The sequence below is a fragment of the Tasmannia lanceolata genome, unplaced genomic scaffold (assembly GCF_043159265.1).
Source record: "Tasmannia lanceolata isolate RefF3 unplaced genomic scaffold, GAP_Taslan_0.1 ptg000018l, whole genome shotgun sequence".
Lineage (NCBI taxonomy): Eukaryota > Viridiplantae > Streptophyta > Magnoliopsida > Canellales > Winteraceae > Tasmannia > Tasmannia lanceolata.
Genome location: NW_027518695.1, coordinates 15,328,581 through 15,345,000, shown reverse-complemented (window position 1 = coordinate 15,345,000; position 16,420 = coordinate 15,328,581). Strand labels below are relative to the sequence as shown.

General features: G+C 37.9%; 1 protein-coding gene across 2 annotated transcripts in view; it reads left to right on the top strand.

The window, feature by feature from the left end:
• Nucleotides 1-8,526, top strand: part of LOC143851107 (uncharacterized) — a 24,177-nt gene extending 15,651 nt beyond the window's left edge. For both annotated transcript variants that reach the window (XM_077360434.1, XM_077360435.1), the window contains exons 4-7: nt 1,297-1,392; nt 3,874-4,130; nt 5,875-6,095; nt 7,968-8,526. In XM_077360434.1, coding sequence (XP_077216549.1) covers nt 1,297-1,392; nt 3,874-4,130; nt 5,875-6,095; nt 7,968-8,324 — 931 coding nt within the window. In that variant the 3' untranslated portion in view covers nt 8,325-8,526. The remainder of the gene's footprint in view (nt 1-1,296; nt 1,393-3,873; nt 4,131-5,874; nt 6,096-7,967) is intronic.
• Nucleotides 8,527-16,420: the final 7,894 nt, after the last annotated feature.

The window sequence follows — 16,420 nt, the reverse complement described above, 5'->3', positions numbered from 1 at the left end:
CTAATTCGGGTCACCTGGGACAAGAGGTAACATTGTCATGGTTAAGTAAAAATAACAGAAGAGTTTTTAGTTTTTACCATTAAAAAAAAGTAAAAATACAGAAAGTCCTAGATAAGTAACAATATCTACATATTTAGCAAGATGCTTAGGAGTGTTGCATAGTAAAACATTAACCAAAGAGTACAGTAAAAGGTGAAAAAATAAAGTTCAAATCAACCTTCAGCAAATATTCTTAAATGTTAAAATAGCAGGTAAACCTTTCTACACCAAATTGGTGGTGGCTGCCTTCAGCATAGGTGATTACTTAGGCACCATTTAAAAACTCATGTGGCTAGGTAATAGACCTTAGCCGCACGCTTAGATGACTGCTTTTGATAACAATGGTGAATTGTCGATCCTGCTTTGGCAATTTTATATTGGAACTGTTGGGGAGCAGAAGAAGGGTCTGAAAATTGTCCTAGATGTAGCACACAAAGTTATTTTTCTCCTTGTTTTGATATAGTGTTATTATTTTTCCAGTGGTGGTAGGTCGGGGTTTTTTTATTAATTTTTTTGGCAGGTGGGGGTGTTTTTTTTTTTTTTTTTTTTTTTTTGGGGGGGGGGGGGGGGGGGGGGGGGGAACCCCTGATTTTCTATCATTAGCTTGTCCATAGGATTCTTACTATTTGTACAAGTAGTGAGCCATTAATTTTCTGATGTGTCTAGGGGGGGACCTGGGTTGCATTTTTTCGTATATAGGGGAAGGCTGAGGGTTGCTTCTTTTTTTTTTTTCCTGTGTTGTTTTTATTGCCCATTCACTTAAGGTTTCATGGGTATTTCTTCATGTTCTACCCAGGTGAAGTCTTTAGCCATTGTTCACTTAGTATTTGACTGTTTTGTGGGTAGACACGACTTCCATGTGATGCAATGGGTCAATCACAGACATGCTAATGATACGTAGGCGTTGATCACTAATTTTGGGCCTTTAGGTTTTGCTCATTTGTAACAAAGCAAAGTTCATCGTAGTTTTCTTAGAAAATTTGAATTTAAGCACTCCACCATTGGGAGGTTTATATTTCTTTCTTTTTATTTGCTACTGCTTATATGTTAATTTTCCTAATATATTCCATTTATTTCTTATGTACAAAAGGTAGCCATGTAAATTTATAGTTGAAGCACTTGGCCTTCAAGGCCATTCCTTTGCTTGGGTTCTATCTCAAATCTGCTTATTTTGTTATCATGTCGATTTTGCTCGCAAAATCTTAGATTGATGCAAGATGGTTTGTAATGCTTTTCATGATCACATATGACTTTCAGGATATCAACTGAGGCCCCAGAGAACATTGTGTCTGAAAATTGGTTGCTACAACTTCACGAGGAGTTGGAAGAGCAAGGAATTACTTTACCTGAGAGGTGGTTACTTTATAATTTGGATGTGTCAAGGTTTCCATTATGTTATTTTATGCTTCATTACATTATGCCTCAAACTTTATTGCATACTTCTGTTCATAAGAATTTACTGACTAGTAAAATGTCCCTTTCACTTTTACTTCTTGTTTTATTGAACGTTTGAAATGAAATTTTGCTTTAAAAGCAAACAAATTTTCAAAACATTGTTCAGGATTATGTTGAGATAGAGAAGAGAAGAGAAGAAAATGAGAGAAATGGTGAGTTAGAGAGACTTGCCCCTCATTAATGTATTTATATAAAGGGAAAAGAAGTACAATGACCAAAATGCCCTTAGGCACATATAGACCTTCTAACATCCCCTCAAGCTGGAATGTAAATATCATACATTCCTAGCTCGTTACAAATATCACTCAACTTTGCTTTACTCAATGACTTAGTAAATACATTGGCTAGTTGGTCCACTAATCGAGTGAAAGTGGTGCTAATCTCACCGTTCTAAATTCTTTGACAAATTAAGTGAAAGTCCACTTCAATATGCTGGGTTCGCTCATAAAAAACTGGGTTTGTAGCAATGTGGATAGCGGCCTTATTATCACAATGTAGAAGAGCTGAGAATGAGGAAGAGAAACCAATCTCAAATAGGAGAGAGCGCAACCAAATGAGCTCTCCACATGTATGTGGCATGGCTTGGTATTCGGCTTCTGCACTCGATTTGGATACTATGTCTTGCTTCTTGCTTTGCCACGACACTAAATTACCCCCAACAAAGGTACAATATCCAGTGGTGAATCTCCTATCTGCTGGAGATCCTGCCTAGTCCGCATCACAAAATCCTTCCAATTTCTCATGTCCATGTCTCTTGAAGAGCGGGCCTTTACCTGGCGTGCTTTTCAAGTAGCGAAGAATTTGAATCACGGCTACCTAGTGGGAGGTACATGGTGTACTCGTGAACTTGCTCTGATACCATGTTGGGGGGTCTTTCAATCGTGGTCCTTAGGGCACCACAACCCTAGGGCTCTATTACCATGTTGAGAGAAGAGAGAAGATAAGAGAATAGAAGGAAAAGTGAGTTGAAGAGTCTTGCTCCCCCTCACTAATAATGTGTGTGTGTATAAACTATAAAGAGAAAAGAGCTACAATGACCAAAATGTCCTTAGGCAGAAATACACCTTCTAACGTGTATTACCTTTATGCTCTCGTCCAACTTCTGGACCGAAAATCCCATAACTTTGTTGAGGGTATAACTTAAGTTGATATAATTTTATGGAGTGTTTACAGCAATCGTGTAAATTGTACATCAACTAATACATTGACACGTCTTGTTCCTTGAAACTTTAATGGGTGTTCGACATTGTTGTCGGAAAACTCCCTGAGTAAATCTCTAGCTGTCTTTGTCAACTCGATTTTATTGTAGTCTTGTTCTCGATTGAGTTTGAATTTAGCGCTACCTATTAAATAAAAAACTCCTTTGACTTGCCCAAGTTATTGAAAAGTTGATCACGCCAATCATTTACTTTCCCGAGTTTATTCGGTTTTACATTGGTCGAGTTCTCTACTTCTCGTCCAAGTCCAAGTTTTCAAATATCATTCTACATATTGGAGATGAGATACTAGTGGACCTCGATTGCCTACCTCATTTCCTTTCCATAAGCTATTTGCTGAAGTCAAACGGAAAAGCAACCAATTCCTGAAGCACTAATAAGCAAAAAAGTGGCAGAGGATCCACTTGTCATAGTTCTAGATATTCCAAAGAAGTTGTGATGGGCATCTCTATAAGTCATTGGCTTTCTCAATAATAAAAATTGGACATCTCTATAATACTTAATAATAAATTATGAAATTTTGATATAAAATTTAGATGGTAATTATTATCTAAAGCCATAACTGAGTCTATTGATATTTTTGTAACTGTGTCTTTTTTTTTGAATGATACTTAAGTGTTACATCCTGAACATTAAAGACAATCTTCAAGGAAAACACTTTAACTAATTTTTGTAACTGTATCTTTTGATTGTGTTATTTCACAAATAGTATTTAGATTCTTCTTTTTGATATTTTGGCTATTCAACAATGGGCATATCCAGACATTAAGTGATCTCAATTTCGATATATTACTATACGTTCTCAAGAATGTATTGCAAGTGTACTTGTAAATATTTTGTCCAATATTGTTTCCACAATCTCTCTAAAGTATCTAGCGTTTTCACGATCTCGCTGAAGTATCTAGCGTTATCCTTCATGGTTACTTTTGTGGAACTGAAAACACAGCTACCCCACCTGGTTTTTTAACATTATCGAGTTTAGGACTAGGTTCTTAGGTTCTTTTTTATTTTTTTTGTTTTTTTGTTTCATATTGCTTGGCTCTCATTAGATGCATTTGATGTATCTTCTGCTATATCTTTTTTAGTTTCTAATTGGCACTCTTGTTACAACTTTCCTCGAAGACCTGATTTGAATTACATATGACTAATATTATTTATGCAGGATTAGTGAGGATGACCTTCATAGATTCTATACTGCTGCAAATGGTGACTTTTCATGCTTCTTTTCATCAATCAAGAGGACCATTCGTTGGAGGGAAACTTACACTATTCTTTCAGTGCAAGAGCTAGAGATGTGGTCACATTTGGTCTTTTGGCATGGATGTGATTTGAAGCTCCGTCCGTGCCTCATTATTCGCCTTGGACTCGCTTGCTCCAGTTTAGCATCTCATGATAGACCCCGCTTTTCTCAAGCAATCGGTACGAGTTCTTGCTTTTTTGTTAAACATTTAGGGGATCGGATAGTTTTGAGGTACTAGCTTTTTATTAGATACTAGATTTTGGGGAACCGAGGTTCACCATATTCCTACAGAATTTCTAATGGTTAATAAATTATTTGGAACTGATTATATACAATTCCAAGGCATTTGCTTTGCCTCCTATTTAAGTAAGACAATTAAATGCTTAAGAGATTTAAAAAAAATAAAAATTGTTACCACTTTGTAGAAGTTTAGGGCGTGTTCGGCAACTATTCTTTTACGGGATTTTCCCCTTTTTTAGGGGTGAAGAATGACGAAAGCCAAAAAAATCTCAAAAATCTTGTTCGGCTGCGTGACCCGCTAAGGTCCGTTTCCAAAATTTCTGCTACTTTTTCGGCTAAAAAATAGGATTCCTTGAAGCGATAAATAACCGTTTCTAAAGTTTCTCATCACTCCAATTCCGCCCGATTCTTTAGGAGAGAATGAGAAGTGTTGCCGAACGTGCCCTTAATGGATACACAATTATCAATGGTGTATGACTATATTATGTGGTTGGTGCACTATGAAAGAGCAATTACCTTTCTGTTTATGCATTTCAATTTTCCAAATATGTCTTGTTATGTGCTTGATTTTATACCCCAATAGTCTAATTTTAAACTTCTTCACTCGGGTCTGAGTTGACACAACTCAATACCTATAGTAGTCCACTTGACACATGATTAGCCATTCAATATCGTAATACGAATTGTTTGCTAACAAACTTGACACGTACTAATCATCTATTTCTCATCCAAACCCATGCATATTGAATAATAATCTTAAAAATTAAAAAAAATAACACAAGATCACATCAATTCTCAAAGTCTCAAACATCAAATGACAAATATCAATCATAAAAGACTGGAGTCGTCGGTGTTGTCCTCATTATAGTCTTCTCCCACTTCGATATAAGTAATGCCCTCAAGCACATGTACTGTGCTTGGCTAATTTGATTTGTTTGAACTCCTACTCCTCTGTCTTCTCCCTTCTAATGAGAGGAAGGCTTCTTGTAATGTAGAAAGGAAATGAGGTCTGTCGAAAGAAGGTTCTATTTTCTTTTATACGACACTTAATTTGGATAAATTGCAAGAATCGTATAAATCTTACAATTTACGATCAAATTGTTAGATTCAATCGAAAATCGTAAGATTCATACAAATTAAGATTCAATCATGGGATTTAAATCGTTATGCATAAGATTTGATTTGAATCGTAAAATCGAATCGTAGATTGTAAAATTTTCAAAACAATGGTTTTACCTAAGACCACCACCACACTTGCCCCTTTTATTTATTTATTTTCCGTTGTCAATAAATAATTGGGCGGTCCAGTACACGAGGTTCCCGCCATTGCGGGGTCTGGGGAGGGCTAGATGTACGCAGCCTTACCCCTGCTTTTGCAGAGAGGCTGTTTCCGTGACTCAAACCTGTGACCACCAGGTCACACCGGAGCAACCTTACCATTGGGCAAAGGCTCGCCCTCTTTGTGAATAAATAACCGCTGGCAAAAAAGTTGAAAAATAAAACTATCTTTTATTTAAATAAAACTGTCTTTTATTCATTTCTTAACAGTTGTGAAAAAGGCTGAGCTAGTTCGAGCAGTTTACCTATGTATATCTTAATTATTATTGGTTTTTCTTCAGTTAAAATAATTATCAGGGTTCATCAAGAATTTGTTAACATGTGCCATATTTTTGGTTCATGCAGTATCCCAAATAGAACACGGTGTCCTGCATTTGGTCAATGTAGAAGATCCTCGAATTACAGTCTTGATGGACTGTGAAGGGGTATCTGCAATCAGATTTCCAATGCAAATGTTGAGATCGTTTTCTGGGCTATTGCAAGATCACTATCCGAATAGACTTGGAGTTTTGTTTATTGTACGGCTTCCTCCTATTGTTCGAGTAATTGCACAAACTTTTATTCAAGTAAGTTCCTTAATCTCATTCATATTTTCTTATACATTTCCATTTTGTTTTAGAGATGACTTGGGTGCTTGAAATTTCTACAGTACAATCCTCTAAAAGTAAAACAGTGATGAATTGATGCATGCATTTCCTTGCGTAATAAATGCATATATTCATTTTTATTTTTGAAAGGCATCCATACATTCATTTGTATATTATGTCATTGGTTCACACATGAGGGATTGTGAGATCACCTTGTTGCTGGTCCAACAAATCTCTCTCTCTCTCTCTCTCTCTCTCTCTCTCTCTCTCTCTCTCTCTCTCTCCAACCTCGCAGCCTCTCTGTAGCTTTTTTTATAAATCCAAATTCAAAATGCTTTCTGAAAATGGATTCTTTTAATTCATGTTAAAGGCAACCAATCTCTAGATAGTTAATAACAAAATGATTGATTAATCTTCTTTCTATTATCTTAAACCTCAATTTTAAATGAAACTCAACTAATATTTATAGGATATTTTGGTAACTTAAAAGTGGTATGTTCATGTCTTGAAATAATGGAATGCAGGTTTTGTGATGGCAGCACATAGGGATATTTACCTTTTCTCTCACGCAACCTTGTTGTAGTCTATTACATTAATAGCTAGAAGAATTTTCAACTAAGAAAAATATTGTCATAGAAAGGCCTGGAACAATTTCTAACGTGATAAATAAAAGTCCTATATGCATCTTAAAACTGGCGAACAATTTCTCTTTTTATTCTCACTTCTCAACCCTGAGTTTATTAAGGTTTCCTAACTATAAAGATAAAAAAAAATTCTGTTCTCCCCCCTTAATCCTGAAAATTGTTAATGACCAAATTAAAAATCTTAAAACGACCAAAATACCTTTCCCTTATTCTATTTATTGAAAATTAAACTACATTTGTCGGATATTATACTGCTAATTGGGGTGGATGTGGGAGGTGTGTTTAGTGAAATGAAACTCAAATATATGAGGAGGTTAACCTCTCTCTTTCTTTCATTATTTTCAGATATAATTGAGGTGAGGTGCATTCCAATACTGAAACGACATTGACCATTCTAATTGACTGAAGTACCAATATAACACGACCAAAATTATCCTGTTGTCTCTTATCATCTCATGTTTAGATTGAAGGAAACGTAGATAACAGATTGGAAGAGGAACTGCCTCCCATGCAGATGAAAATCTTTCTCTAATTCGCAGATGGATATATTTTAGAGTACATATAACTCGCAATTCATATCTACTGGGAAGTGGTGTATGGGGGATTGTCTTGCCAATTTTGCAGTTGAATTCGAAGCATGCAAACTAAAACTTCTTGCTGGAAACGTCCTCTTAAATTCCTTTTGCTGAGCCACAGGTCTCCTATCTACAGTATGTATCTGACAGCATACTAACATTTTGAGAGAAAAGCTTGGAGTCAAGTATCTTGACCTTAGGCCCCATTTGGATTATAAGAAACATTTCTAACAGGGTTTTTTTTTTCTTACTACAACTTAGAGGGTAATGATATGATTATGGTTAAATTAAAGGGATATTAGCATAATTGACACTGCAAGTAAAATTTTAATAGGGTTTCTTCAAGTTCTATTTTTTTGTGTGAAAAAAAGTAGGAAATTTTAGAAATATTTTTCCTTTCCAAACTTCTCCAGAAAATCCTTCAATTCAACAGGGCCTTATTGCAAGCAAATCTCCCTCAGACCAATTTAAAGATACGTAGGCTACTTACTTCCATCTCCTTTAAATGATCTGTTTCTAAATCATGTAATTGAATCCTCCTGACAAGTCAAACCTATGGAGACTATGATTTTGTAATGCGTGCTTTTCTAATTGTGTTCCCTTTAAGATTTACCGATACTTGGTCTTCTCAGGTTTTAAAACCGACGACCCGGCAAAAATTATGCATTGTTGGGGAAACGTACCACAAGGTTCTCTCCGAACACCTTCCGGCAGTCCCCTTGTTCCTAAGGGGGAAATGTACCTGTTGTAAGTGCATGATGCTTCGCGGCGGAAACCCTCAGCGTCAAATTGAGGAAACTACCGAGAGAGACCGGCACAAGAATTTTCTGGACAATTACTCGGTTGGAGATCCTAATCTGATTGATCTTCCCGACAATGGTGACTGTGACCAGATAGTGAGGACTGCTATAGCAGGCATTCTCATGCTGTGTATTTTCATTGTTTTCATAGCATGCATGTATGACCCAGATAGTTCCTTGTTGCCATAGTGAGTCTTCTTATTCTCTTCAGTTCCTTTGTTACTATGTGGTGCTATTTGCTCCATAATACGCATCACGAAGGTACCTGCAAATACATATACCTAATTTGAAATTCAATATATTTTTCGTATAAGATGTTCATTTAGCATGTATGTACTGTAGAGTGAATAAAGTTGTTTATAACAAATTTTGAATTTGTTTACTTGGTTCATATCATCTTGTTTATAGTAACTTGTATGTTGGTTGGAAAATGTTGTGTTTGTTTTATATTACTGAAAAGGCTTTGTCTAGACCAATTGATGCTTCGACAGCAACTATCTCAAGCCACTTGGCTGGCCCTTGATTCCGATAGCCCACTCCAATGCCTGGGAAGTATCGTTGCCTTCTTAGAATCTCTGCTAAATCTTTAAAGTGGACATACATAACATGGATACTTCTTTTGCCATTGCCTCGACCAAGTCGATCGATGAGACCTCAAACAAGAGTCCTGATGAAAAAAATGGTTTTTCTTCCTTGGAGATCTTTCTTGATTGTAGATTAGTATTGCCTTCGAAGTTAACCACTGTTACCCAGTTTGGTTTGCTGGAAAGAGGTGGAACGGGATGGAAACGAAAGCCTTTTCCAGGTTTTGCACCTCTTTCTATTGTTTGGTAGGAGAAGGAAAGCAAATCTCCCATGGTTAAGTCTTTCCATCTTAAGGTATATAAGCCTCACGAATCCACAAAAATCTGTCTGTGGTGAGACGTGAAATGCACATTTCCTTTCCTTTCCATATAAGGGATATAATCCTCATGAATCTCACATGAAGCCAGCTGAGAAATGGCTTTCCAGGAAAATGCCTAGCAAATCCCTAATAATAATAATAATAATAATAATCATAGAGGAAAGTGTTTCTGAGCTACAGCTCGGATAAGCTTATCTGAGCTATAGCTCAAAAACAAATGTGGCCCCACATGTTTGGGGGGATCCAAAACATTCATTTGGAAGGCCCTTCCACCGATAGGGTGTCTTTTAGTATTTAACCAGCTATCAAAAGGCAATTACTATTCCCAAAATGCTCCTAACAACCAATTGAAAATTAAAAGATAAGGTAAGTTCGCTATTATCAAAACATGGCATTGGAGATATTAGCAGCCATATTATATTACAAGGAATGCTAAACTGAACGGCCCTCTAGCAAAACACAAAGCAGCAAGGGTGCACCGTTGGTTCCACATCATTCATCCAACTGTTAAAAAATTTACAATGACGTTGAAAAATAAAATATTTGGGTAGGTTCCACTAGGGGTGCAAGTGTGGCCTTGTGAGCCCTGACCCGCCCTGAGCCCGAAATGGGTCAGGGTTCGAAAATCCAACCTTGAGGGCGGGCTTGGGTTCATTTTTTAGGCCCCGGCTCAGGAGGGTCGGGTCGGGCTTAGGGTTGATGCCTAGAGCCAACCTCACCCGACCCGACCCTTTTCACACTTTACCCCTGACCCGGCGCAACCCGACCCTATTTGCACTTTACATTATATGTGACTTACAAACCACAAAACTTAAGATCATCCTATTTACATGATTTTAGGGGCATGCCCTATTTATATTGTGGCAAATGGCTTGTATCTTCGAATAAGGTGGCCTCCACTACTTTTTTATTTTTTTGGAAAAAATACCATTAGGTCCGGACACCTTACACTATAAAAACCCAGAGTAGTAATGGCTCTATAAACCAGGAGTTTTTATATGGTGTAAGGCCTTACAACAATAGAGCAGGGGTACCACCCTTGATATTTGATCCAACAGCTGCTCACTTTTTGAGCTGCTGTTGGATCAAATATCAAGGTTGGTACTTCCACCGTACAAGGGCCTTATTGTTGTAAGGCCTTATACCATATAATTTCTCATAAACCAGAGCTTTTATAGAGATTTTATATGGTGTGTGGCCATATAGTCCAGTGTTTTAAAAAAAAGCACTGTAAGGCCCACTTCATAGGATGATCCTAACCCTCCAGTCTATAGATCGGATGGCTAGGATAATCTTATGGAAATGAATTTTGGGACACAACCTATTTATGTTTTGGCCCAACAAATGAACGGTTTGGATCATCCTATGAAGTGGGTTGTACGGTACTTTTTGAAAAACACTGGACTGTACAATCACACACCTTATAAAATTTCGCTTTTATATTATAGACAGCAATGTGTCTGCACTAGGGTAAATCAGGGCCAGCCCTGCCCAATCAGAGCAGGCCAGAGCCTCGCTGAGCCCTGCAGGGCGGGCTTTGGGTTGAGGTCTTTTGGCCCTGACTCAGGGTCAGGGCGGGTTAGGGCCAAGATAATTGGATTCAGGGTTGGGCTAGGGTTTTGAAAAACCCGGCTGAACCCGACCCTGTTGCAGCCCTAGGTTCCACTATATCCGCGCATCAGTAGGCTTGTTACCTGTAAGTTCGCCGTGTAATTTCTTGTTTAAAACTTGGCACTTGCTAGACAATTTTGCGGAAAGCCATTTTCGGCTGGCTTTTGCATGTGAGAACAGCTACCTCATGTGAATTAAATGAATAAGACAAAATCTGCGAAAAACTCAACGTGTAGCCGTTATCACATGCAAAAGCCAGCCGCGAAATGGCTTTCTGCGAAATTGGCAAGCAAATGAGATGTTTTTTAGGAAAATATCTAAAACACCTTATAAAGTGTATTAAGCATACCAGAGAACTTGTGACGCCCGTTATAGTAATTAAAGATGATGAAGGTGATCAAGAAGAAAATATACTAATCCTTAGCTTCTTATGATGGTTGATAGAATTTAAAGAATGCGTTAGCTAAAAGTTGTTTCTTCCAAAAAGCCCCATTTGCGATTATTGCCTCCGATAGGTCCACCCTTCACACGTTCACAAAAGAAGAGATCCCCCTCCTTGTGATGAACAGTTTGGTAAGAACTAAACCCACATATCATTCAACAACAAAAAGAGAACAAAACCCACATGCAATAGATGACTATGTGGGGTTCCATTTTTTCCCCTCACATAAGCTGGGAATGAAGTAACAGAACCAAGTTAGGTGAAGAGGTTCTCTTTTGCATGCGTTCATACTTTGTCTTGTAACCTGTATATCCCTGTTTCTAGAATAAAAGACATGGTACATATATAGGTATGTCAGAATCTCTCCCAGAGTGTCAGTCAGCATTCGTACAATGAAAATTTGCACCCAGTCGATTGAGCAGTACGTAATTGATAATACTAATTTAAGTTATGAGAACGTGATACTTATTAAGAAGAGAAATTATATGATGCCCGACCGTCAAAATATAAAGGGCGGAAGTAGACAAAACCTGCTGCCTTAGTTTTTGAACTAAGGAAAAGTAAAAAACGGTGCTTTCCCTTGGATTAAAAATCAAGGGAGAGAGGATTTGTCTCTCTCTCCGCCCTTTATTTTGATGGTCGGGCATCATATAATTTCTCTATAAAGAATATTGCGGTTCATTATATGTCTTGATGCATGGAAATATTGTGATTAAACTAGGAGCAAGAGGAATTGTTTTCCCTGTATAGAGATTTTAGTCCTTTATGGCTTTACAACCCGAAAATTGACTCTCTTAGAGTAACAGAACCAGATAATTAGGTTGGATCAATCCTGCCCGTGGTTCTCATGATTTTTCATCGTGTTATTTTAAGTACTTGATGGTTTAAACCCTTGTTTCCCAGTTGCAACCATGGTTTGAAATTTCGACTAAAATCTGAAATTTCGGTCAACACTGACACCGAAACAACTGAAATCCGAAATATCCAAAACATACAAAATTTCGGTCGAATCTCAGAAATTTAGGTAATTTTGGCAAAATTTCACATAAATATTATTTTTTTATTCCTTTACAAAATTTCAGCCGAAATTTCGGCCCAAAAAACCGACATTTCGAGCTGCTTTACCCAATTCCGACCGAAATTTCGGGATTTAGGCTGAAATTTTGGTTTTGGCTAGGTCCGAAATATATGCCGAAACTGAAATTTCAAACCATGGTTGCAACATAATATAGAGATTCCTATGGCTTACTTGCTTGGGCACACTTCGTGCTGTTTGGCTGCAATGCTATGTCTGTAAGACACATTATAGAACCCTGAAACACATGACAGTGAATTTTATATTTTTGATGATTTTTACATTGCTTTATGTGGTGGCTCTGTCTATTATTGTTAATCAGATATTAGAAGTAAAATTATAAAAGTGATTGTTTCTGTGAAAAAAACAATTACTCCAAGATGGCGTTATTTAATTTTTTATACTTTAACACTCCCCGTCACATGTGGCCCCTTTTTTAGGGGTGGCCTACGCGTGGCACATGTGACCCCTCTTTTGGGTTGGCCATTACATGCGAATTTTTAATAGCAAGGGGTTTTGAACGCAGGACTTTTGGCTCTGGTACCATGTGAAACAACCAATTACTCCAAAAGCTTAAGCTGTTGAAGATTATGTTATTTAATCTTTTATATCTTTTGCTTGGTAAGATGTAAACAGGTATAGACTTTTTAACGTACACCTCAGAAAGTCCAGAGTACTGGCGAATACTTGTTTTCTAGTACCTTTCCTTTGACAAGACGTGTGGGTACCTATAAGACCTGAAACAAACTAAACGACCTCAAGAGGGGGTCATTAGTTAGAGGAATTCTAGTAGTGTGAGGATAAGAAAAATTTTAAGTGTAATACGATTTATTTTTTAAGTTGGACGTGAGAAGAAGAAAGTTTATAGTCTTTTTAGTAGTTTTGTTTGAGTTTGGACGTGTAAAGTTAGATTGTTTATACTTTATACGTTTTTCTTTTGAGGACTTTTTAGCTGAATAAGACTCCATGCCTAAGATTTTGGTTTGCTTTGGTTTTTGCCATAATCTCTTCCAAACAAACCCTTCCTAGTTATTTTTCCTTGAAAATCCAGCCGGTTGTTGGGGGTTGAGTTTTTTTTTAACCATAGAATTTCAATTTAGAACATTTTAAAGAACCTCAGGTCCAGGTCCGCCCAAGTGGGACCCACTTGCTCACTGATCACACCATTTATCTATTAGCCCTGCTATGGATGGGCCATGTATTAAAATTTACACTTCTAACGATTCTAACCATCGAATTTCTGTTTGTGGAAGCATATATCCATATGACACACATGTTTTCCCCGTTATGTATCTTGGATTAATGTCCTCACTACCATATTTTGATAATGGCACAACTCACTTTCCTTCACATTTACTTTAATCACCTTCATGGCTGTTAAAACATTTAGCATGCTATCAACATCCAATGTGAAAAGTATTAAACGAAGTAATTAGTGCCATTATCAAAATATGGTAGTGCGGATATCCTTATATGTAAATGGACATCTATAATATATTTCGGGCACATTTGGCTACGATGAATGTGGAAAACTAATGTCTCCGAGTTATGAGGAGTGGCAAAAAACCAGGAAAACTCTACACAAAATAGGATCGACTATTTCCTTACTTTTAGCCACTTCCAAGCCAGTTTCATGATTTTTGTTTCCTAATTTTTAGCCACTTCACCCTGCCTAGCAATCTGTCACCACTTGGAGGCACCGATTTATCACGAAAAAAGAATTTTCCTGTCCACCAGACACGTCCCTTCATTTGTGTTCTTTTCATGGAAAATTTTTATCGGAACTTTTTTTCCATGAAAATCTTTTACTGGAATTTTTTATACTCCGGATTTTATTTGGGTGGGGCCCATCATTTTACAAGACCTGTTTTGATAAGGTCTGGTCCATCATTTTAGAACCTTGCATAGCATAGGTGGGGCTTGCTATTTTACACATCATGTTTTGATGTGGTGGGGCCCACCATCTCTATCCAAAACCTTCCATGTAGTGGGGCCCACTATTTTTCCCCATGAGTGAGTCCTTCGCCCTACCAAATGCATGCATTAGGGTGGGGCCTACTCGTTTTACACAATGTTTTGATAGGCTAGATCCCACCAAGTCCCTCGTTTTACACAATGTTGTGATAGCCGGATGCCACCAACTCCCTCATTATGATAGGCTGGATCCCACCAGCTCCCTTTTTCCTGTAATTAACATGAGAGTGACGGTCGATCGGTTCTAGTCGCCTGATAGGGTCCAGACGACCCAGTAACAGTCCCCGGTCCCTTTTTGATTTTTCATTTGGCAGGGCCGGTCGACTGTGGACGAGTTTTTCCCAATTTTTTTTTATTTCAAAACCTTTTTATGATTTTGCAATCTTTCAAACATGGTTTTGGGTTCATTTTTTAAAATATTTTGGGAAAGGTTGGGATGTGCCTTGACTTGAGCTAAACATGAAGAGAATGATGAACATAGTATAAGATTTTTCTCTTCTCTATGTCTTCAGCCTTCAATAATCTTCCTTTGAGTCCTTGCTTGCTTGGGAGAAAAAATTGAGCTTCACCTTGATTGTACCTCCAAGGCATGATGATTCAAGTATGTTCCAGCTCTTTTGACAGTTGAATGGATCATCCTCAACATTTGGCCATGGTATGGTGGTTGTGCTAGCATGAATCAATCCTATAAATATCTTGTCTATAGCACAACACTCAAGGCAACTGATTAGTCATTTAACCTTAACCAATTTGAGTTTATTAATCATCAAAATAAACGAATGATTGAACCCATGGTGACTCTTGGGCTTACAGTTAGAAGCTACGTTTTGGTTCGGTCCCAGACTTGTGATTGAAGCAGATGCATCATTATAATGCTACCTTTGGTTCCTTGGGTTCCATCCTTTCGGAGATTCATCTTCTTCTTCCACAATGGGGTAAGACTGGACGTTGGTAACCAGTGGCGTGGCGTTGGCGGCTGGTACGACTGGCTAGGGAGGCAATCTCCGGAGAACTTCTCGGAGAACACTCGATACATCTCCCTTCTGGCGGGTTAGATTGTTGAACATGTCCATAGTCGGCACGTTCGGAGGGTTATTGGACATCACAGATTCCTCCATGAGAGGTGGAGCGTCGATTAACTTGGCTCCTCGTCACCCTATCAATTTGTTTAGGATTTTGTGGGTTCTTCATCATCTTAAGTTCAGAAGCGTCTCATTGACAACGCCAATCTGATGATGCCAAAATCTGATTCCACGATCATTGGATGGTAGAGCTCCCATCTGTGGTCAACTTGTGCTCACAAAAAACGCGTTAGCGGTTCCGGAGTCGTGCCCCCGGTAGACCACTCCGACGCTCAAGTTAGAAATGAGCACAACAAGGAGAATAGATCGATGGAGAAAAATAGAGAATGTGTACAATTGAGCTTGTGGGTCTTATTTACAGGGAGAGAGATCCACAACAGTTTAGGACGTAAGATTTTTATGGACTTGCATAGTACATATTTTAGCTTTTGTAAAACCGGATTTCAGAGAGTGTTTGACTATGGTAAAGAGGAATCCAGATCGACTCATATACGATTAGTGATCAATAAGGTTTGAGCAAGGAACACCTTAGCCATGTGTGATCACGTTGGAAGGGTATGGTAATGGGTTAATAATGTGTGGGCCCGTTGTAAGCCCAATATGGTTTGTGGGCTTATTTGAGGAACAAGAGTCCGTAATGGGTCGGCTTTAGGGTTTCCTTTATGTTATTATAAATACGGAATTGATCCCTGCTCTTACACATAAGGTTGTATTTTTTCCCATTAGAATACACATGAGGAACTGGAGAGTAGAAGACCTCCCGTAACATTCTTTGTTTTGTAGACTTTGGAATCACTGTAATCAGGCATTATCAATCACTGAAGCATCAAATAGAGGTATTTATGGCCAATCGCCTCTCGCGTGTATATTTGTTTTTAATCACATGCTTAGGATTCGATCACGCAATTTAATTTGACATGGACTTGCCTTAGTAGGAGTCTTTCCTTATTTTGTGATTTCCATGAAAATAATTACCAAGGGAATTGGTTTATATCTTGGATCACCAACTTTAGAAGAAAGTTACCGCCCATTACAAGGACTTTCTCCTGGAGGCAATTTCCTTCATGTAAACATTGCTATTCCGGAGATGTGGAGAATCCTTTTGGATTTCTATCATTAGGAGACAAATTTGGTTTCCAATCGTGAGACATGTGTCGCCTTTCTAAGGGAAGTGAATATTTTACCCATAACAGGGGG